Source organism: Colletotrichum godetiae (assembly GCF_030913485.1).
Source record: "Colletotrichum godetiae strain CBS 193.32 chromosome Unknown BDP55scaffold_38, whole genome shotgun sequence".
NCBI classification, from domain to species: Eukaryota; Fungi; Ascomycota; class Sordariomycetes; order Glomerellales; family Glomerellaceae; genus Colletotrichum; species Colletotrichum godetiae.
The window spans coordinates 1-21,551 of record NW_026851286.1 but is presented as its reverse complement, the minus strand read 5'-3'; the positions used below and the strand labels follow the sequence as shown (position 1 = coordinate 21,551).

The 21,551-nt window shown below is 52.8% G+C and overlaps 8 protein-coding genes across 8 annotated transcripts; 5 read left to right on the top strand and 3 right to left on the bottom strand.

Moving 5' to 3' along the window:
* Nucleotides 1-193: 193 nt before the first annotated feature.
* Nucleotides 194-3,764, bottom strand: BDP55DRAFT_696070 (uncharacterized protein; the record flags this gene model as incomplete). Its single annotated transcript, XM_060577544.1, has 4 exons — nt 194-2,206; nt 2,261-2,893; nt 2,947-3,431; nt 3,488-3,764. 4 exons carry the CDS (start codon nt 3,762-3,764, stop codon nt 194-196), a joined length of 3,408 nt encoding a protein of 1,135 aa, XP_060426373.1.
* Nucleotides 3,765-4,394: 630 nt separating this feature from the next.
* Nucleotides 4,395-6,556, top strand: BDP55DRAFT_696069 (uncharacterized protein; the record flags this gene model as incomplete). The annotated part of the gene is made up of 3 exons (XM_060577543.1): nt 4,395-4,509; nt 4,607-5,833; nt 5,889-6,556. 3 exons carry the CDS (start codon nt 4,395-4,397, stop codon nt 6,554-6,556), a joined length of 2,010 nt encoding a protein of 669 aa, XP_060426372.1.
* A 666-nt stretch (nt 6,557-7,222) lies between these two features.
* Nucleotides 7,223-9,213, top strand: BDP55DRAFT_248766 (major facilitator superfamily transporter). Its single transcript, XM_060566261.1, has 3 exons — nt 7,223-7,594; nt 7,649-7,702; nt 7,829-9,213. Exons 1-3 carry the CDS (start codon nt 7,433-7,435, stop codon nt 9,074-9,076), a joined length of 1,464 nt encoding a protein of 487 aa, XP_060426371.1. The 5' UTR covers nt 7,223-7,432; the 3' UTR covers nt 9,077-9,213.
* A 791-nt stretch (nt 9,214-10,004) lies between these two features.
* Nucleotides 10,005-10,847, bottom strand: BDP55DRAFT_718046 (uncharacterized protein; the record flags this gene model as incomplete). Its single annotated transcript, XM_060578394.1, has 1 exon — nt 10,005-10,847. The coding sequence occupies exon 1, from the start codon at nt 10,806-10,808 to the stop codon at nt 10,005-10,007; it is 804 nt and encodes a 267-aa protein (XP_060426370.1). The 5' UTR covers nt 10,809-10,847.
* Nucleotides 10,848-11,276: 429 nt separating this feature from the next.
* BDP55DRAFT_672944 (uncharacterized protein) lies at nt 11,277-11,984 on the bottom strand. The gene has a single exon (XM_060575559.1). It carries the CDS (start codon nt 11,978-11,980, stop codon nt 11,642-11,644), a length of 339 nt encoding a protein of 112 aa, XP_060426369.1. The 5' UTR covers nt 11,981-11,984; the 3' UTR covers nt 11,277-11,641.
* A 567-nt stretch (nt 11,985-12,551) lies between these two features.
* Nucleotides 12,552-16,301, top strand: BDP55DRAFT_558458 (cytochrome P450; the record flags this gene model as incomplete). The annotated part of the gene is made up of 8 exons (XM_060569804.1): nt 12,552-12,669; nt 12,752-12,870; nt 12,921-12,956; nt 13,021-13,713; nt 13,842-14,673; nt 14,731-15,308; nt 15,370-15,566; nt 15,623-16,301. 8 exons carry the CDS (start codon nt 12,552-12,554, stop codon nt 16,299-16,301), a joined length of 3,252 nt encoding a protein of 1,083 aa, XP_060426368.1.
* A 717-nt stretch (nt 16,302-17,018) lies between these two features.
* Nucleotides 17,019-18,347, top strand: BDP55DRAFT_750381 (Alpha/Beta hydrolase protein; the record flags this gene model as incomplete). Its single annotated transcript, XM_060580615.1, has 1 exon — nt 17,019-18,347. One exon carries the CDS (start codon nt 17,019-17,021, stop codon nt 18,054-18,056), a length of 1,038 nt encoding a protein of 345 aa, XP_060426367.1. The 3' UTR covers nt 18,057-18,347.
* An 886-nt stretch (nt 18,348-19,233) lies between these two features.
* On the top strand, nt 19,234-21,440 carry BDP55DRAFT_672939 (uncharacterized protein). Its single transcript, XM_060575558.1, has one exon. It carries the CDS (start codon nt 19,312-19,314, stop codon nt 21,232-21,234), a length of 1,923 nt encoding a protein of 640 aa, XP_060426366.1. The 5' UTR covers nt 19,234-19,311; the 3' UTR covers nt 21,235-21,440.
* Nucleotides 21,441-21,551: the final 111 nt, after the last annotated feature.

Genomic DNA, 21,551 nt, shown 5'->3' with positions numbered 1-21,551 from the left:
AATTCCCGACGACACTCTTGGTCGTCTCCAGTCAACACACACACCACAACCACGATGGAAGTAAGTCTTCGATCTCGACGATCAGATTCATCAACATTAAATTTGTCTGTCAACTATCCAGAGCCTCCTAACGCCTTGTTACTTGGTATACAGCCGTTATATGCTACGCTTGTCCCGCTTCCATGCACAGTTCCTATGCAACATTCTCAATCGACCACGACTCAACAACTTCGGCGAGTGTGCTGTCACTGCCAACATTTCCAGGGAAAACAACGTACGGCACTCCACGATGCCGGCTAGTCTCCTCTTCGCACTTCCACAGCGGGACACCGGGTGCAGCTTGACCCATGATGCGGGCCCGCCTCATCCTCAACCCCTTTGTGGCCGCGTCGGATGATGTGATGCCACCCTTCGCAATTAGATAGCGCGGCCGTACGTCAATCTGCTCAACAAGCTGAACCAAGGCCCGAGCTACCTTGGAACCGATTTGGAGAGAGCTAAGCGCATCGCCTCCCTTGATCAGTTTCCGGGATGTCATGACGAGAACATCCTCGCCAGCTGCAAGCTTGGTCGCTGTCTCGGCTGCTGCAGCAGTCACGACCTTCTCGGCCGCGTCGGCAGACTCGATGAGCCCTGCGACATCGAGCTCGATCACCACCAACTTGTCGCCCCTTCTCTCCCTGAGCACCTTCAGCTGAGCCGTCGTCTTGGGAACGTAAGAGCCGGCGACGATCAGCCCACCTGGCTGCTTAGTACCGGCCTTGACCGACACCCCGAGGTCTGCCATAGTCAAAGGTGGAATCCCCGTGATGCCCAGGCGGGAGGAAACGAAAGCGGCACCAGTGCGGTAAAGATACCGCCTGCCCTCCTTCTCTGCTTCAAGTAGGCCTGCCACGAAGACATGCATATCCGACTCTGCGGCAGCGTTGACGATGACGACTGTGTTCGAGCCAGGTGCTACCGAAAGGAGCTTCTTGGTTACACCGGCAGGTCCTCCTACGCGAATATCATCGAGAGTGACCGACAAGAATGACGATTCGTCGAATCGGTGGCCACACTTCTCGAGGACATACTTCCGCAAGTTCGAATTCTTGTATCCAAAGGTGGCGTCTTGAGCAAAGGGTGTTTGGCTCGCAGGAACCAGAACATCGCCTTCCTTGACATAGTGCACGTCGTTGATCGTGTATCTTCCGCCTTGATAGAAGAAAGGCGTCACAACCCAGGCATCGAATTTGCCGAGGGCCTCCTCGGCAGCCTCGGGCTCCTCCGGGAGATGTCCACGGAGCGTCGAGTCACCTCGAAGGACGATTTCGAAAGCTTTGCCCGCCTTCTCAGCCGCCGTCTTGACATTTTTGCAAATCTCGACGATGAGTTCCTTAGCTTCGGCGGAGGGCAGTGCGCGAGAGTTGGTCAAGATGAAGAATCCAGTCGGGTTGAGGCTAAACTCGTCATCTAGTGTGGCAGAGTCCCACACGGTAAGGACATCGATGTTGTGACAGGTTTGAGTTCCTGTTGGATCGTCATCCAAAACCACAAGAACCGGGACTTCCCCATTGTCGACCACTTTGCGAGTAGAGCTGATCACATCACCTGAGTATTCGGCCGGGAGCGAGTCGATTGTTTCTTGTGCCGGCAGGCCTTGCTCCTGACCTACTTCAACCTCGGCAATCTCGGTTTTTGGGACGCTGCTCTCCTCAGCCTTGGGGCCAGCATTGCCGGAGACAGAAAGACCCGTTAACTCCCAAAGTCTAACAACACCAGCGTCGGACTCCTTCGTCCACCCGTGAGACGCACCAGCGAGGTACATATTGTGAGCTGCTGACGAAATCGGAGCAAAGTAAGTGAGTCGCTTTGCCTCGTCGAGGACGATGCCGAGGTCCTTGACGAAAATAGCCAGGGCGGAGTGTGGTGTCCAGTCGGCATCAAGCATTTGAGGCACCCTGTTCTCGAACATCCAACTCCATGCGGCTGCACTGCCGAGGATTTCGAAAGCGCGTCTCGTGTCGAGGCCGAGGCGAGTGGCGAATGCCATAGCTTCAGCAGCGGCTGCGATATGAACGCCGGCCAGTAGTTGGTTGATAAGTTTCACTGAAGATGCAGCACCGACACCTCCCTGCACGTGGTAAAGGTTGCTTGAGGTTCCTGTCATCGCTAGTAACGGGCTGTTGACCTTGGAAAGAACGGCCTCATCTCCAGAGCAGATGATCTGACAGACGTTAGTGATGAGTCTTAGCTCGGGCGAACGAGATGAGAAACTTACTGTAAGGGTACCATTCGCGGCGCGGACCACACCACCGCTGACAGGTGCATCCACAAGGCTCAAGCCCTTGCCAATATTTGTGAGCTTGGCCTCAAGTTCTCTGACAAATGAGGGTGGGACCGTCGAGCTGAGAATTACGATGGCGCCGTCGGGCAACGTTTCCGCCGCCTTCCCGGAGCCGAAGAGAACATCATCGGCTTGGGCAGCGTTCTGAACCATCAGAACTAAAATGTCTGCGCCCTTGGCCGCCTCCGCGGGGCTGCTAGCCTTGGAAGCGTTGCCTCCGTTGGCCACAAACTTGTCGATAGCCGGCTCGTATACGTCGTAGCCGTGGACGGCGAAACCGGCTCGGAGAAGAGACCCAGCCATGCCCTGGCCCATCGCGCCCAATCCCACCATACCAATCTTTGAGATTTCCAGTGGCGTACTGCTCGGAGTCAACTTTTCTTGCGTGTTCAGCTGGCCTGCCTGCTCTTTCACAGCATTCGGAGATCCAGGGAGGAACACCCGGACGAGTCCGGAATCATCCTCTGCACCATATCCATGTGCGGCTCCTGAGATATACAGCTGCTCGGCTACCGATGCAAGAGGCACCGGGAATTGCAGAGTTCTCGCGGTTGAGACGACGATGCCCTTTTGAAGATGATTAGCCACGACATCATGTCGAAACCGAGCGAACAACTCACCATGTCCTTGACAAAGATGTTCAAGGCAGATAACGGTGTCCAGTCGCCGTCCAACATGTGCGGCACACGATTTTCGTATGCCCAAGAATTACCGGCGGCATTTGTGATGATGTTGTATACCTCGCTGGTGTTCAGGCCAGCTTTGGCGGCCAATCCCATAGCTTCTGACGCAGCAGCGATATGCGTTCCTACCAGGAGCTGGTTGACCATTTTGATCTTACTGCCCGCTCCCGGGCCCCCTGGAATAATGTACAGCTTTTCCGACATGTCGTGCAGAATGCCGTCTGCACGTTGCAGCGCTTCAAGGGCCCCGGAAGCAAAGATACTGAGTGTCCCGTCGGCTGCACGCTTCGTGCCACCCGATACGGGGCTATCCACGACTAGAACATCTTGCCGCCCCGCCGCCGCAATCCGGGGCGTCAGTGCCTCATGATACGTTGGCGGTACTGTTGAGCAGAGCAGAACGGTAGCATTTGCTGGTAATGCTACGGAAGTTAGGTCAGTTGGATGCTCATGGCTGCAATGCCTGCGGACAACTCACTTTGCAGAGCACCCGTCTGATCATTGAAAAGTATGTCATCGATTTGCTGCGCGTTGACTGCCATGCAGACTAGGATATCGCTGGTTTTCGCCACTTCTTTTGGAGACTCTCCCGACAAACCACCCTGAGCGACGAATTTCTCTGCGCTTGGAGGATAAACATCGTGGCCTTGAACACGATATGACGGTTTCTTCAACAGGTTGCATGCCATACCAAAGCCCATGGCGCCCAGGCCAATGAAGCCGACGCGGGTCGCCTCAGCGTCTGTGGCAGCCATCGTGGATTATTGATTGAGGATTACTTTGTGACTCGTCGGTGACTTTTCTTCCGAAAATCAACGATAGCTTGGCTCAAACTGGGAATAACGGTAGACCCAGTCATCTTATACCCTACCTTGCATTCCCCAGATCGGCCAAGACTCGGAAATCCAGCCGCGACGGCCGGAGGACTCTTGCGACGGTCTGGGACTCTGGATGGACGAGGACACCCGAGGTGGATTGCGGGCCCGTGTCTATCCAAGTTTGATGGGGGTGTCCTCCACACCCTGGACTCGCCTGGAGGCTTGTTCCCCTCACCATCTCTTCATTCCTCCCATCCGCAAATGGAACGAGAGAGAAACAGGACTAGCCCGAGCCGGCACTCCCAGTCTCCCAGCACAACAACAAGTGCCTGGCGCTGAAGTTGATCAAGTGGACGCGACTGAGTTTGAGCAGGTGGAGGCGTCTCAACCCCGCACGGAAAGAAGACCGGCCCGCTTATAAACAAAGGAGATGCACGTCGTCCGGCGAATCTTTTCCCTCTTTTCTCCCCTCGGCCATCGTCCCGCCCTTCTCTCTTGTCCACTCCGTCCACCTTCCCTTCCAAGACCCACGAAATTCACACGGACTTCTATCCAGCCCTTCGGACCATGAAACGTGCGAGAATTGACGGCCCGGACAAGACCCCGTCATCGGCGGCGGTCTCGGGAGTGGCCTCCAGTCAGCAAGCTCATTTGCCAAAGATTTCGAGAAAGATCCGAGCATGTGAGTTTTCCCCAAACTTTCGGACTGAACTCCCACTCCCTTGCAGAAGTATGACCTCGAGAGGAGCCTAGTTGCTGATAAACATGAGGAGAGACAGGCCAGGAATGCCAGAATCGTAAGATCAAGTGTGGCATTGAGCCGGGCCAGAACCAATGTGCTCGATGCTCTCGCCTGGGTCTGCAGTGTGTCGTCAACAAGAGTCTCCAAACCTTGCTCGACGGCGAGAATGAATGGAAAACCAAGATGGAGATGCAACTTCAGACTCTCCAGGCTTCCATGATGGAAGTGAGGCGGGCTCTGAGTATGCCGCAGCTCGTGCCTGTGCCCCCATTTCACCATGACGGAGCCGGCATGTCCCAGAGTCCCCAGAATATGGCCGGCTCACAAAGCAGTCCCGGTACGGGGCCGTCTCCCATTCGGCCCCCGGATGTCACGGCCATGACGCGGGAGAACTCACCGGAGCCCACGGCGCAAGACAACGGCGAAGACCAGGCCATTGTGAGTGCGCCAATGGCCAGCCTCTTCGAAGTGACCAAACTGCGGAACATCCGGAGCGACCCTGGGGCGCGGGTCCACCTTCCATCCAGTCGGGCCCAAGAGCCAGACTTCATTGCCCAGGGCAAGTTTAGCGTCCAGGAGGCCGAGCAGCTTTTCTCCACGTTCCGTGGGACCCTCAATGCGTACTTGTGGGGAGGCATTGCACTAGTCCATGACAACCTCACGGCCACGCGCATGTCTTCACCACTGCTCACGGCCGCCATCCTTGCTGTCACTGCCTTGCACGAACAAGATGAAGGCCGAGCTTTCGATATTTGCTACCCAACCTTCCTGGAGCTGGCTAGCCAGACCATGTTCGATCGCTACCACAGTCTCGATGATGTGAGGGGACTTTGCATCGGCGCATTTTGGCTATCAGACATTAGCTGGAAGGTATCTGGTCTTGCAGTGCGGATTGCGACAGAGCTTAACCTTCATCAATTTTGCGCAAAGGCACTCAACAAGGGACCGCAACATGTTGAGAAGGCTCGGCTTTGGTACCTCCTCTATGTCTGCGATCATCACTTTAGCATTGCCTATGGCAGGCCTCCTGTCATCAACGAGGACGCTACCATCACACACCACGAGGCATTCCTAATGTTGCCAGGCATCACTCAGGCGGACCATCGTCTGCATAGTCAGGTTGGTGTCTTTATCATTCTGAGTCGAGTTTTCCATACGTTTGGACCAGATACATCAAGGCAAGTTGCCAGAGATGAGTTTGAGGCACTCAAGCGATACGATGCCGATCTGGGTCGATGGAAGCTTCAATGGGAAACTCGGTTAGGTAAGAGATTTCACCCCCCGGCGCCAATTTATCGTCAGCTAATGTTTTTCATCAGTGCCGGACAAACACATCTCGAAGTACCCTGCCAAGGGCGTCATCCTCCACTATCACTTCGCCCGTCTCCTACTGTTCTCCATCTGCCTCAGGGGCCTGAACCCATCAAATCCGACTGACCAATACGCCATGTCCGATGAACGCCGCGACTTCATCAACCTCGCCATCGGAAGCGCGTCTGCTGCATTGGAACTGATCTTGACAGACACTGACATGCGGAGGGCAGTCATTGGGGTGCCTCTGTATCTGCTGACGACCATCGCGTACGCCGCGATGTTTTTAATGAAAGTCCACGCTCAGTGGAAGCCTGCGAGGCTAGACATACGCTACGATGATGTGGTGTCTCTCATCGAGCGGGTCGTTCAATTATTGGAAGAAACTAACCGCTGCGCCCGTCATGTGGCTCACTACATTGGACGCGGTCTAAGCAACATGCTGGACAAGTTCAAGGAACGTGGTCCCCAGGAGAGGCAGTATATCGCCGGAGGCCAGCCCGGTCAGCCTGGACAACCAGGCCAGCAGATTCCTCAAGTTTGGAATGAAGGGGAGATGGGCCAAGACTGGAACCAATGGATGTTCAGCGGAGAGATGATGAACAATTTTGGGATGGGTCCGGAGCAATATCCGCTCAACATGCTAGACTTGTTGAACTCTCAGATGCCCGGCTGACGACAGCATCGTCGACTTAATGAGATCACCTTTGATGAATTGCCCACCTTGAGCCTTGCTTTTTCACGTTTGATATGCACACATGCAGCGTTCGTGATGTTCGTCTTGAGCTTCACATGGTTGAAGGCGGGGAAGCTCAGACGGGGCGAACCCCGGTACCAATCGGAGGGCACACCGCCCTCGCTGGCCGGCACTTAGACTCGGACACAAGACCGCGTTGGTCCTCGCTTGTTGGTTGCCCCCTCCCACTCGTATGGATCCAGATCCGGTCCTCGACGCATGCAGCCCAATCACGCCTCGTCTGGTCCAAGAGCAATAGTTCATTGTCTGATTTCGAGCAAAACGATGAACGATTCGTCTGTGAGAGGTCCAGAACTCCAGACTTGCCCACCCTTTCAAGCGGATTCCTTCGAAATCCACACTTCCAAGCGGCCCCCCCTTTAGTTCTCCTTTAGTTCGTTCCCCAGTTTGTGTCTACCCCGTGGGGGAGGAGAGCGAGCAAGGCGGAGGACCCCGGGCAAAGACACGACGCACTAGACACGAGTCGCGTTTTGTGAACATTATATATCAGACGTCGCTGTGAATGCTACCGTGTTTGGATGGAAAGAAGGTTTTATCCCTTCACAGCCACATCATCTCCAGATCCCCGGATCTTTCTTTATTCCTCTTATCAACCCCCAGTCGCTCTTCCAGTCGAGTAAGATCGCGTCGCGTTCTGCTCCGCTCTAGAGGACTACACACAGACCAACATTGTGGTGTGTGAAAGAGCATTCGCCACTTTCAGCCGGTCCGAGTCAGGGTAGACAAAGAAAAACGGACAACACTCGACGACATCAACGAAGACCACGACAACACACGAGCGAGGGGATCGCAATCATGAGTTTCGAGAACGGTCGCAAGCAATCTCTCGAGATGAAGGAAGACAAGAATGCGACCGTCGTCAGCGAGGCGGACGCTGAGCTCGCCGAAGCATTGAGAAACTATGTGCCCGGCACACGGGAGGAGAAGCAGCTCGTCAGAAAGATCGACCTTTACTTGGTATGCCAATCGTCCCATAGATCCTCAGTGAGATGATTCTTACCCGGATTCTAGATGCCCATGCTTTGGATCATGTACATCCTCAACTACGTCGACCGCACAAACATCGTAAGTCTATCTCACTCACATCTGCCTCCCCCTTCCCCTCATGGGGATAAGGGGCAACGAAGCATCGCATGAAAATTTCAACGCTACGCCAAAGCACGGGCCCACTGACAATACTCTCAACCACAGGGAAACGCAAAGATCGCAGGAATGCAAAAGGACCTCTCACTTACCGACGATGGATACGCCTGGGTCCTCTCGATTTTCTTCTTTGGCTACCTCATCTGCGAGGTTCCCTCCAACATGATCCTCAGCCGCAGCCGGCCGTCGATCTTCCTTCCCGGTATCATGCTCGTATGGGGCGCCCTCAGTGCGCTCATGTCCATCTCAAAGACCTACGGCGCTCTCCTCGGCTTCCGTTTCGTCCTGGGCTGCATCGAGGCCGGCTTCTTCCCGGGTGTACTCTTCCTGCTCTCGTGCTGGTACACTCGCGCCGAGCTCGGCAAGCGCTTCGCCATCTTCTACACCGCCGCCGTCCTCTCAGGCGCGTTCGGAGGTCTCCTCGCCGGCGCCATCACCGCCAACCTCCATGACGCGCACGGCATCGCCGGCTGGCGCTGGCTCTTCATCGTAGAGGGCGTCGCCACCGTCGGCGTCGCGCTCATCGCCTTCTTCGTCCTGCTCGACTACCCCGCCACCGCGAGGCAGCTCACCCCCGCCCAGCGCCAGCTCGCGAGCATCCGCATCATCGCCGACGGCATCGCGTCGGGCGGGCAGAGCAAGGCGCGCCTGTCACACTGGAAGGCCTTTGTCGCTGCCGTGTCGGACCCGCGGACGTACATGTTCATCCTCCTCTTCATGCTCGACGTCGGCGCGGGCACGATTTCGTACTTTATTCCGACCATTACGCTTACCTTGGGCTACGACACCGTCAAGGCGCAGTACATGACGGTGCCCATCTACGCCGTCGCATCTGTGTGCCTCAACATTGTCGCGTGGAGCTCCGATAAGCACCAGGAGCGGCGGTGGCACGTTGCTGCGCCGCTTGGCTTGGGCTTCGCGTGTGCTGTTGTGTGTGCTGCGGTGCAGACGCCGATTGTGCGGTATGTCATGGTTTGCTTCCTGGCGGCTGGTATCTGGTCTGCGCTGCCGCTTGTTCTGTCCTGGACGAGTGGTGTTATTAGCTTGCCGGCTGAGAAGCGCGCCATCGTGTTGGCCATGGTGAATGCTTTTGGCAACTTTTCGAGTGTGTACGGGAGCCGTATCTGGCCGAGCAAGGACTCGCCGGCGTATCACACTGGGTTCGGCGTGACGGCTGGGTTCTTGGGTGCGGGTATGATTATTGCGATCTTGATTCCCATTCTGGTCAAAATGGTGAATTGGCAAGGGACAAAGGCGGAAAGAGAGATTCTTGAGGAGAACCGGTTGGAGGAGTGAACATGTTGATATGCTATTTGGAACAGCGGGGATTTCGTTTCGAGTGGAGGATTACGGAAGCGTAAATTGATACTTTGACGTGAATGGCCTACGGGCCTGATGGAGTCACCTGATACTGCATGACCATGCTTGGATAACCCCTCTCGTGCCACTTTACTTTGATCGTTAAGGAGACCTCTGCGATAACTCTGCGGGTGCCTGAACTGCAAGTACGCAAGCATCAAATTTAGAACCTTAATTCTAGGGCTTGTTTCTCACAGGGGTAGAGGCAAAATCACAGGAAGATTAGCCTATGGGGGCATTTGGCCAATGTCATACTACCTTGACGTTGACGCCCTGTTGAGCTGGTATGGAATGGACTTTGCCCTGGTGGAAGTCGGAGAGAAAAAAAAGTTTCGAATTCTTCCGTGGTTCTTGACACGGCCGCACGACTCATCAAGGTGATGCAACCAAATAACCCATACCGAGCCCTACCCACGTGGATAAAGCAAGGCGTGCAGACGATAGGCGAGTGCGAAGGAAAATTGAGCATTAGCATCGATGGTTGGATTGGCAAAGGCATGTCGAAATTATGTGTAGATTGGATAGAAGAAAGCACAATGAGGCCCCATGGCGCAAAGTCTGTTTTTATGTACGTTGTGCAGAAGTCGAACGCGATACGATGGGCGTTTGGCTCCAAGAACGACATCTGGTAAGCTCTTTTCCCCTCAAAATCCAGTTTGATTGAACTTCCTAGGCTTTGAACAGTTTTACCTTCTTTATTAGGGATATTGAACTAAGCTTGCTATGGTTTTTACTAACATTGAGAAGTTTTCCACGACACTCGTTGGACCATTTATCTATGATGTGCGCCCTGTACTAGTGCTTGAAGCTCATTTTGAAATCGACCCAATCACAATGCTGATGAAGTCAATAGTGCCGCCGTCGGTCACGGTATGGGCTTCTGCTTCACCGGTTTCAGAGGCCTGTCATCCTGCTGATTCACCCAAGTGTTGGGTTGAGGCTCGCCGTATATGTTGTACAGGGGCTCGATCTTGTAGGTGTACTTGAATTTAATCATTTTCAACATTGTGAAATCGTCAATCTTGGCCAACATGGAGTGTGCACGAGTGTAGATATCCGGCCGTATCTCGCCAAAGTTCCTCGCCTTGATGAGCATGCAGGTGTTTTCTCTAACGTCTTTGAAGAGGGGCAGCCACTTGTCGCCGGTGATGCGGTAGGTTCGGGGGATGACCTCGTATTCCCCGTTCGCGGGTGCCTCCTTCATAAGTCTGGGGAAAACAAATTTGTGCCGGTAGCGTGGTTCCATTTGTCCGACGAGGGCCCAAGGGTTATAGGGCTTGTAGGAGACGTCGTAATGGCTCCTGGAGATGCACCAGACTGTGTTTTCGTCCTTATCGTCTTTGTTGGCGAGCCAGGGGAGACCATTGGGTGGGCGCTGAACGCTCGGCGGGGTGACGCTCGTCGGGGCAAACAGTGCCATCGATGCGGCGGGCTCGGTGGATGTGATCAAAGTTGTCGGGACTGGGGTTGGGATAATTGGTGAAGAGGCGTTGTTGATGTCTTTGAAATTCTGATCAACGTGGGACGAAGAAGCTGAAGTGAGTGGCGTAATCAACGAAGGCTGTGTCGCTGTCATGCCCGGAGAATCGGTCTCTCGGTCGCTGCGGTCTTGCTGGCATGATGCTGTAGCTGCAAGTAGCAAGTACGCGAGCGAAGACGTTATTTGCATGATGAGAAGGAAGATTCAGTTTAGAATAGAGAGATGTCGATAAATTTCAACGAGTAACACATCTAGAACTATGTTCTCGATGGGCTCTATATTTGAAGAAAAAAAAAAACTTTTATAATGGCAATAATGGGTTCTGGGTTTGCGGACCATTTGGTCGCCTCGATGTGGGTTCATGATAAACTGTAGAGGTATGTAGCTCTTCACTTGGAAGGGTAAACTGGGGCCCAGTTCTCGCACTTTAATCCGTAGAGGGCTGGCTACCTTGATCGTCATACATGACACACTGATAGAAAACCTTTCTTCCTGCTCAGCTTGCCTCCCGTGCCCAACATTTTTGGCATATGAATGTCTGGCAAGGAAATAATTGACGTGTGCTCTTGTCACTAGAGTACATTGTCTATTCAACTTTAAGTTGCCATAACCATATTGATGGGTTGAGATTTGAAGTAAGGTATTCTTTATTTTCTTTCTGGATAATGTCAAGCAACTCTCTTCAACGTGAACAGCATCGAACAACTAATTTTCGATCTAACAACTAATGAAATACCTTTTTCATCAACGAGGTCTGGGGGGTTGTCCTACATTAAAACACCTTTCTACGGCAATTTAAGCATGGTTTTCTTGCAAGACAACCTGTAATTAAGTTACCCAAATAGCCAGTCACGATGATGAATTGGTCCTTTGCTCAGAGACTTCGTCGCTCTGGAGCTAACTGTCGACTAGTCATTTTTTGAGAAATTTGTTGCTCAAGTACGAATCTTTCTCAAGGTTCATTCTTAGTCATCATCGCGTTCAAATGAATAATTTACCAGATATCCAAAAACCCCGAACGACTAGATGAAACCCGATAACCTCGTACTCTCGGGAAGCACTACAGTCGACAATTCAGGGCAAGAGCAGTCATTCGCCGATTTCCGTGCTTTTTGGGGCACGATCTCAATTGTGTTTCCAGGAGGAGAATGGGCTTTACCAAAATCAAGTATGCTGGTAGTCGAAACTGACACTTTGCCCCAGCTGCTTCTTTTGATGTCACGAGGCTTGCAGCCCGATGCCGAAGATCTTCGAGTCTTCATCCGCTCCCTGATGTGTGCTGGGATGTAATCCGATTTGAGTGCACATCGACGAAGCCCCCTCCCCCAAATGAACAAATCTGATTTCCAGGGAATGATCATGCTTCTGATGCAAGAATTTTCCACTCCCATCGTACCACATGAAAAGTCTGGCAGGTGAGGCAAAGGGGGTAGCGCGGTCGAAAAAGTGGATACCGGACACCCGCGGAGGACCGGCCGGGGCCAGTGCACGGCGCGAAAGTACTCAGAGTCCCACTTGCGCCCTCCGCGGACGAAGACATGGCGAATCTTAGGCACTTGTCGTGGTAAACGTGGTGTTCTTGTCCAATTCGAAAGTCTCTCCAACGTGGTGTTCTGTGGATTCGCTCCCTCAGCCACAATCAGCCTTGCCCCGAGGACACCGAAGGGAAGGATCACCAGTCTGACCGACTCCGGCGGCGCTCGAGATTGTCCCATTGTGCTTGGCAATCGCCTCGCACTGCCTATATATCATCAGAATTACAGTATCTGTGCTTTGGGAGACATCGCTATATAGGCTACATGAGACCATCGAATCACCAAGCCCATTATGTCGTCCATCTCGAATACCCAGTCGTCAGACACCCTTCCGACATCCGAAAAGAGAAAGCGAGTCTTCAGCCTTTCTCGAAGATCTTCTAGAAAAGCCGTCGATATGCCGAACGCCATCGTCGAGATTCCGGAGCCGCCTCGGAAGCCCGTGTTGGGGCACGTGACTGAGATCGACCAGGACTATCCCCTAGGGTCCTTTGTACACATGGCAAACAAATATGGTGTGTAGCATCACTCCAGAAGTGGATATGTGGCTTTAGGAAGACGTGTGAGGGGGCGTAAACAAAGCTGACTGTTCTCCAGGCCCTATCTACAAACTTGATCTCCTGGGCCAGAAGCTAGTATTTGTCAACACCCACGAGTTAGTCAATGAGTGCTGCGACGACAAGAGGTTCAAGAAGTCGATAGAAGGGGATCTCGCTGTAAGTCACTTCATATGAGTGCTTGAGATGTGACTGACATCACATCATAGGAGCTTCGTGAGGCAGTACACGATGGCCTTTTCACAGTAAGTCTGATGATATTTGTAGTCCTCACAGGCTTTTGGCTCTATCGGATTAACCCTATGTTAGTCGAAAGGCGTTGAGGAGGAAAACTGGGGTATCGCCCACAGAGTCTTAATGTCTGCTTTCGGTCCTCTTGCCATCAGAGGAATGTTCGACGATATGCACGACCTAGCCGCCCAACTAGCTCTCAAGTGGGCACGCCACGGATCATCTACTCCTATTCACATCGGCGATGACATGACGAGACTCACCATGGACACAGTTGCCCTTTGCTCTATGGGATATAGATTCAATTCTTACTACCGCGAAGACACGCACCCCTTTATCACAGCAATGTACGCCGTCATGAAAGAGGCCGGTGACAAGGCATTGCGCGTCCTACCTCAAGTCTTCTACAAGAAACAAGATCGCAAGTACAAGGCAAATATCACCTATCTTCGGTCCGTCGCAAGAGAGGTTCTCGAGGCTAGGAAGAAGAACCCAGATGACGACAATGGTCGAAAGGATCTATTGACAGCAATGCTCAACACCGTTGATCCTGTTACTGGCCGTAAGATGACGGACGAGAGTATCATCGACAACTTGATCACCTTCCTTGTCGCCGGCCACGAGACTACTGCTGCTACATTCACCTTCACCATGTACTGGTTGCTGAAGAGACCTGAAGTGTACCGGAAAGTACAAGAAGAAGTTGACAGCACGGCTGGTGATGGGCCTCTCAAGGTCGAACATGTTGCCAAGCTGAAGTACTTGAGTGCAGTAAGTTTCTCTCCACCTTCTCACATCGAGAGCCCCTACATTACAGGACCCACGCAGAATTACACTGAACACCCTGATCTCGATGTGTGATGGCGCCCTCACTCTCTTTTACTAAGATCAGTCAACAGGTCATCAGAGAAGTTCTGCGACACAGTGCTCCCATCTTTGGTTTCGGTAGAGAGGCCATGAAAGACGAGATCATCGGTGGCAAGTACCGCGTCAAACCCGGGGAGCAGATCCTGTGTTTCTTGACCAAGTCACATCTTGACCCTAAGGTATTCGGAGATGACGCAGAGGAGTTTCGACCCGAAAGAATGCTCGACGAAAACTTCGACCGGCTGATGAAGGAGTTCCCTAACTGCTGGAGCCCCTTTGGCACAGGTATGCGTGGGTGTATTGGTAGGGCATTCGCCTGGCAGGAGATGGTACTGGCCCTTGCTTTGTTGATGCAGAACTTCAACTTTGTCATGCACGACCCCAACTACGATCTAAAAGTCTCCCAAACGCTCACGATCAAACCTAAAGACTTCTATATTCGAGCCATTCTGAGAGAGGGATTAACACCGTCGATGCTGGAAGCTCGGATGGCCGGATCTCTGACTGGAGGAGTGCCCACCCAGACAAAGGCCAAAGCCCCCGAAGCTACATGTACCAGCGGAGCAGGGGCTACAGTCGGCTCTGCTAGGAAGGCGAGTGTGGCAATTTTCTACGGTTCGAACTCTGGCACCTGCGAATTTATGGCCCAGAGACTTGCTAGCGATGCGGCGTCGCATGGCTTCAGCGCGACCGTTGACTCATTGGATACCGCACGAGAATCTCTTCCGACAGATCGTCCCGTCGTCGTCGTCATCTCTTCTTACGAGGGCGAACCACCTCACAACGCTGCGCTCTTTGTTGACTGGATGGCCAACCTCAAGGCCAAGGAACTTGAGAACGTGTCTTATGCTGTGTACGGCTGCGGTAAGATTTAACCGACTCTTCGAGATGGCCTCTACTGATTAAGTGTTCTTTATCTAGGCCATGCCGATTGGGTCAAAACATACCATCGGGTTCCCAAGCTCGTAGATTATACGCTCGAGGAACGCGGAGCCCGTCGAATCATCCCGCTTGCCACGACGGATGCCAAAGACCGAGACATGTTTTCTGACTTTGAGGCCTGGGAGGATGAGTCTTTGTGGCCTGCGCTCGTTAAGGAGTTCGGTGGGCATTCCGAAGGAGACGATAGCAGCATCGCTGAGGCGGGTTTGTCAGTGTCATTCTCTACTCCGAGGACTTCAACTCTCCGCCAAGACGTCAGAGACGCTCTCGTACTAGATTCTCGCACTCTTACCCGCGGACACCTGGGCCCTGTCAAGAGACACATTGAGGTGCAGCTCCCCACAATCATGCGATACTCGGCTGGTGATTATATCGCCGTGTTGCCTCACAACCCCAAGGAGACAGTCGCCAGGGTGATGCGTCGCTTCCATCTTACCTGGGACTCGCATGTCACCATCCAGGCTTCGGGGCCCACGACATTGCCAACTAACATTAGCAGCCCGGTTTCTGACGTTCTCAGCTCTTACGTTGAGCTATGCCAAACTGCTTCAAAAAGGGTGAGCTCCGAGATCAGCCCTTGATGAGTCCTCGAAGCAAATGCTGACAACTAGAGCACAGAATATCTTGACTCTCTCGCAGCTTGCGAAGGACGAAGAAATCAGTCGCAAGCTTCAGTACTTAGCCACCGATGGCTATGACACCGAGATCAAGACAAAGAGGCTCTCGGTTCTCGATATCGCTGAGCAGTTCCCATCCTTGATCATCCCTTTCAACCACCTCCTTCTCATGCTTCCTCCTATGAGAGTTCGTCAATAGTAAGCCAAGGCTAGAAACCCTCATCTCTGGTCATCATTTTGACGATAGTGAATAGTTCAATTTCTTCGTCACCTCTTGTAGATCCCAGTGTCGCCACTATCACCTACGGCGTTCTAGACGAGCCCGCCTTATCGGGCCAAGGCCGGCATGTCGGTGTCACTTCCTCTTACCTTTCTACCCTGACTGCCGGTGACCGTCTACAAGTTGCCATACGTGCTTCACAGGGAGGCTTTAAGCTTCCAATCGACATGGATAAGACGCCTCTTTTGTGTGTAGCGGCCGGCACTGGCTTGGCACCATTCCGTGCCTTCGTTCAAGAACGTGCTACCCTTCTCAACAATGGTCGCTCTCTCGCACCGGCTATCTTCTTCTTTGGGTGCCGTGACCCGGAGGGTGACGACCTGTACCGCGAAGATTTCGACAAGTGGGAAGCCGTCGGTGCCGTGAGGATGTTCAGGGCATACAGTCGCAAGCCTGAAGCTTCTAACGGATCCAAGTACGTGCAAGATCGCATCTGGCAGGAGCGTGAGATGTTGTACGGGCTGTGGGACCAAGGTGCCAGAGTTTATGTCTGTGGTTCGAACAGAGTGGCCGAAGGAGTGAAGGATGTTCTGCTTAAAGCGGCTAGAGAGAAGAGTGAGTTGGACGATGGAAAGCCGATGAATGATGAGGAGCTGGAAGAGTGGTTCAGCAATATCCGCAACGAGCGTTATGCGACTGATGTATTTGACTGAGCCTTGTAGCTGGCTCGACTTTTGAAGCACAGTTAACCTCGGGTTCGGTTTACGCTGTTCTTGCTTGTTTAGTCTGCATGAAAGTCTTCTTTCGGCAATTTGCAAGAAGGGTTTCCGATTGTCAGACGAAACTTCTAGGCAGTATTTAGTCTCAACTCCAGAATAGCAATATCTCTGTTAGCGTATCATCGCAACCATCAGTCATCAAGTCAGCCATGACAGCACTAGACGGGCGAGGAGAGTTGGTGAAAGTCCGAGATTTGACAACTAAACAAACGTCGACACGTGGGCAACGTCATGTGCCATGCAATGCAAGCCGAAAGTCAATTCAGAAGGCAGAACGTCTCCTAGGAAGAAACGAAAGAAGCCATACCAGCATTGCCTACGTGGCAATGCCCATCGGTCATGCGCTCAGAGAATTTCACCCGAGCCCCGACGGATTGCTGGCCTGGAGCCGATTCATGCCGCTCGGACGAATTGGAAGCTTCCACTATTCAGCGCTTTGAAACGCGGAGCTTACAGTCATCTGAAGTTTCCAGACTAACAGGTTCATGGTGCCGAGTAGCGCCAACGTTAAAGCTGCCCAGCTTGAACCCATGATTTATGGGGATATAATGCCTTCCGCTTACCCCCAGCAGGGAAGGTAGAACAGGGCGAAAATCCTATCTTCTTGGCAGATTGGGAGCTTGTAACCAGCTCTTTGCATAAAAAGTCACCATGGGCCCAGGTCTCTCGCTCCTGGGGATGGTTGTCGGGGTTCTGTCCATTCTCTACTACGCAAAACAGACTCAAAGAATGCCAGGTCTGAAATTTGACACAGAGTTCTGGGCGGTTGCCGGTCCACTGATTGCCATCCGACCGCCAAAGGGACCTACCAATGCGCTGGAGCTCCGAGCCAGCGTCAACGCGGGTCTCTCGGCTATCCTCAAAGATGCGCTGCCCGAGGGTATAACAGAGACCAAGCACGAGGTCAAGTCATTCGACGGCGTATCGATTGCGCTGCATCAATTCACGCCAGATTCAAACGAAACTACAAGCAAGCAGCCAGCTTTCATATACGTACATGGAGGAGGGATTGTTGCGGGGAATGTCGACCCATACAGCCGGCCCCTCGCTGCGAAGGCCGCTCTGGAATCCGGGGTCCATATGTTCGCTGTCGAATACCGTCTAGCGCCCGAGTTTCCATATCCGACGCCTGCCGAGGATTGCTACGCCGCGTTAAAGTGGCTGAACGAACATGCAGGCGAATTCAATATCGATGCGTCTCGCATAGGCTTTTACGCGTTGAGCGCCGGCGGTGGCATAGCGGTAGGCGCATCGATGCTGGCGAGGGATCGAGGCTTGTCGCCGCCATTGGCCAAGCAGATTCTCATATATCCAATGCTAGACGACAGAACTAGGGTTGAAGCAGACAATCCTCTTTCAAAATTCCTCACCTGGACGGATAAGTCGAATCAGATTGGCTGGAACGCGTACCTCGAAGACAAGGCCGGAGGATCGAATGTACCGCCGTATGCGGCACCAGGGCGAGCGACTGACGTTGTGAATCTTCCTTACACATACATCGACGTTGGGGGAGTTGATTTGTTTTGCGCTGAGGCAGTAGCCTTTGCAAGTAAGCTCGCATCCGCGAATGTGCAGATGGAGCTACATGTTTACCCTGGACTCCCTCACATCTTCGATCTCTTTGCCCCTACGATAGGGCTCACGCAACTTGCTAGACAAAACAGACTCAAGGCGGTTAGAAGTCTTTGATGATACTGGTGTTTCCAACACAATTAGACATAACCCGCTTCAATTCCATATATATCCTTCCTTCACGCAATATTCATTCTGCCTGCTTGGTTTACACCACCGCCCTTCAAATGGTGCCTTATTACTTATAGCAACATCAAGTCAAAGACTCTGGAACGAGATTAGTTGTTGAAAGAGTCACTTGTGAAGGCGATATGGTCCGAAAACCGTGCTGAGAGGCTCGATTGGAAAACTCCGTCTACTGATCTTCCAGCATCGCGCTTCAGCAGCTTTCCCACTGTAACGCAGACCCCTATAGCAGATAGAAAATCGAAAGAAGAGATCTTTTAGTATTTGGTTTGCAGGGCACGGCCATATGAATCAGCAAATTGGGAATTGGCCAGCGGCCAAGCCCACGCGGACAAAGTCCGAAGCCGATTTTGCGGGATTATTGCTGGGAACTGGGGTCCTGTACCCATTTCTCGACTCGAACGAGTAGCAATAGCCACTCGAGTAAGCTTAATTCAGGCTAAAAGTAAGCACTATCCAGGTTGCTACATAATGCGTGGGCTGATGTCTCTAGAAAATATTTGCTCTTTCCCTTGGAACACCCGTATCGCTCACGCAACTCGGAGATGGTTCCTCATTCTCGAGATATTGGTCTAGAATCGGAGCCAGAGAAATGGCAAGCCGTGAAAAGTGCAGCTTCCGGGGTGGCACATCTTGACATACAGTCCGATGGCACTGTATACTTTGCCCGAGAAGGAATCCATCCTTGCTCTAGTAGGAGTCTAGTCCCGCCAAGGTGGTGATCCCTCCCCAACAGAGCTATGGACCATCTGATTAGATGGTAGGCCCCCTCCACAGTGGATAAAGAAAGGATCTGATAAACCAGAAAGAGCCAACCACCCAACCTTAAGCTCAGCTATCTCGCCCACAAATCCGGGACACTGGGCGAACCGATGTCGGAACGTCCCGAAAGATACTTGTACTTGAGGAGTCAAGTTCATATCGCTCATCGGAACCTTGTCGTTGGCCCGTTCTTGTTGCCTCTGTTCGTAGTGTGGGGTGATCATTAGCTAGCACTTTACTAGATCCCACCGGAAGGATTTCCAAGTGGCACTGGACCGCTGCCAAGACTGTAGACTTTTTGCGGTGCCTATCTCTTCCAGAGTCTTTAACAAACCGCTTCTGCCCTTTTTCATGTCGCTTTCTCTGTTCTTGTAAAACATCGACTTTCCCTCAACACCTCTGACACCTCGACAAGTTGCCAGCTATGTCGACACCTGCTGCTGATAATCAGCCAGTGGCTTCCGAGACCCACAAGGCTCCCACTGAGAACGATGCGCCCCATGATTTCTTCGAGCCGGATGAGAAGCCTGATCGATCCGCCGACAATGAGGGCCCCAAGGAGGTCGGCGTCAGCAGGGTCGAGGCCTTCAATAAAGTCCTCTACCATTCTGGGCAGAAGGGCAAGATCTTACTCTGGCTCCTCGGTGTCTCCATTGGCCTGACCATGTTTGCCTACGCCCTCGACATGGGCATCACCACAACTATCTTTGGCACGTTGGCGGCTTCGACTTTCAAGGTCCACAGCCAGCTTGGTACGGTCAACACTGCCAGTCAAATTATTCGAGCCATCAGCAAACCCTTTATCGGAAAACTAGCCGACATCACCTCGCGACCTACCACTTACGTCGTGATTCTTGCCTTCTACGCCGTGGGCTTTGCCGTTGCAGCCAGTGCCACCGCCTTCCCGGCCTACACTGTCGGCATCTGCTTTACTTCGGTAGGAAAGTCAGGCCTGGACCTTCTCAGCGACATCATCGTCGCCGACTTGACTCCTTTGGAATGGCGCGGCTTCTTCGGCGCTTGCCTGTCTCTGCCTTTTATCGTAACGGTGCCCGTCAACGGTTTCATCGCCGAGGGCTTTTACGAGAATTGGCGATGGGGTCTGGGCATGTTCGCCATACTGGTCCCTGTTCTCCTCATTCCGGCTATCCTTACCCTCTACGCCATGCAGCGCCGTGGAGAGAAGGCCGGCATGGTGACTATCGCCGACTCCAAAAACGTCCGCACCGGTGTTTCCGAGGCCCCGTCCCAAAACTTGGTGTACTGGGCAAAACTCGCGTACCGAGGTATGGTCGATATCGACCTTGTCGGCCTCATTCTTCTTGGCTTTGCCTTCTCTCTGATTCTCTTGCCTATCACTCTGGCTAAGAGCGCCGATGGCGGATGGACAAACGCAAGCATGGTCGCTATGATCGTTATGGGTTTTGTCATTCTCATCATCTTCATCCTGTTCGAAGTCTTCCTTGCTCCCAAGCCCCTCATGACGAAGAGCATTGTGCAGAACCGCGCCTTCATTGCGGGTGTCATCATCCACACTTTCAACCAAATGGCATCATCTGTCCGCAACACCTACTTCTCATCATACATCCTCATCATCAAGGAATGGACTACCTACCAGTGGACTATCTTCTTGGGTATCACTACCATGGGTCTCTGCCTGGTCGGTCCCGTTGTGGGTCTCATTCACCGTAGCACTCATCGCTACAAGAGCCTCATGGTCTTCGGTGCCGCGGCCAAGATTTTGGGCTATGGCCTCCTAGTTCAACCGACTGGAAACATGACTCAAGATACTGCCCGCCTCGTAGCAGCACAGCTCATTTTCTGTCTCTCTTCCCTCAATGTGGTTGGTGCACGCGTTGGTGTCCAGGCGTCTGTTCCCCACGACGACGTTGCCTCGATCATTTCCATCATCACCCTGTGGTCCACCTTGGGATCTAGCGTCGGAAGCGCTGTCGCGACGAGTATCTGGACGGAGCAGATGGTTGACCAGATGCGTGTGGAACTACCCGGCGTTTCCAACACTGTCATTGCCAAGATATACGGTAACATTAAGACGCTGAAGAAGTACCAGTTCGACGACCCCATCCGCCAAGGCTCCATTCGAGCCTACGCTATCGTCAATGGTCACATCACAATCGCCGCCATCTGCTTGTCCTGCATTCCTCTTGTTGCCTCTTTCTTTATGCCGAACTACTACCTGGGTAAGCAGCAGAACGCCGCAAATAACAAGGGTCTGGATGGCGAGGTTGTCGTTGTACCGGATCAACAGAGAGCTGCAGAGACAGCGACTGCTCAACCGGAGGCCAGAACCTTCTGGCAGAAGATCCTTGCTTTGTACCACAAGTAACTGAAGTAGGTCATGCTCACTCAGTATTGAGCTTCAATACAATACCTGTAGGACCGACATGGCGGAAAACGTGAGCCAAGTATAGGCGTGCCTCCTAGCAAGAACATGAGCATGGATCAGAGCTTTCAGCGTCAATCATGTTACTATAGTAATCTTATAATGAAATATACCGCTTCAACATAGCTTACCGGAGCGCTTAACTTTCAGATCCGTGCCGGACAGGGAGTGAACCTTGCCTCAGCAAGACACAGATGATAGATCTAGGCCTAGGAGGGGGAAGCTAATTGCTCAAGGTGACCGATATGTCCAACCTCATT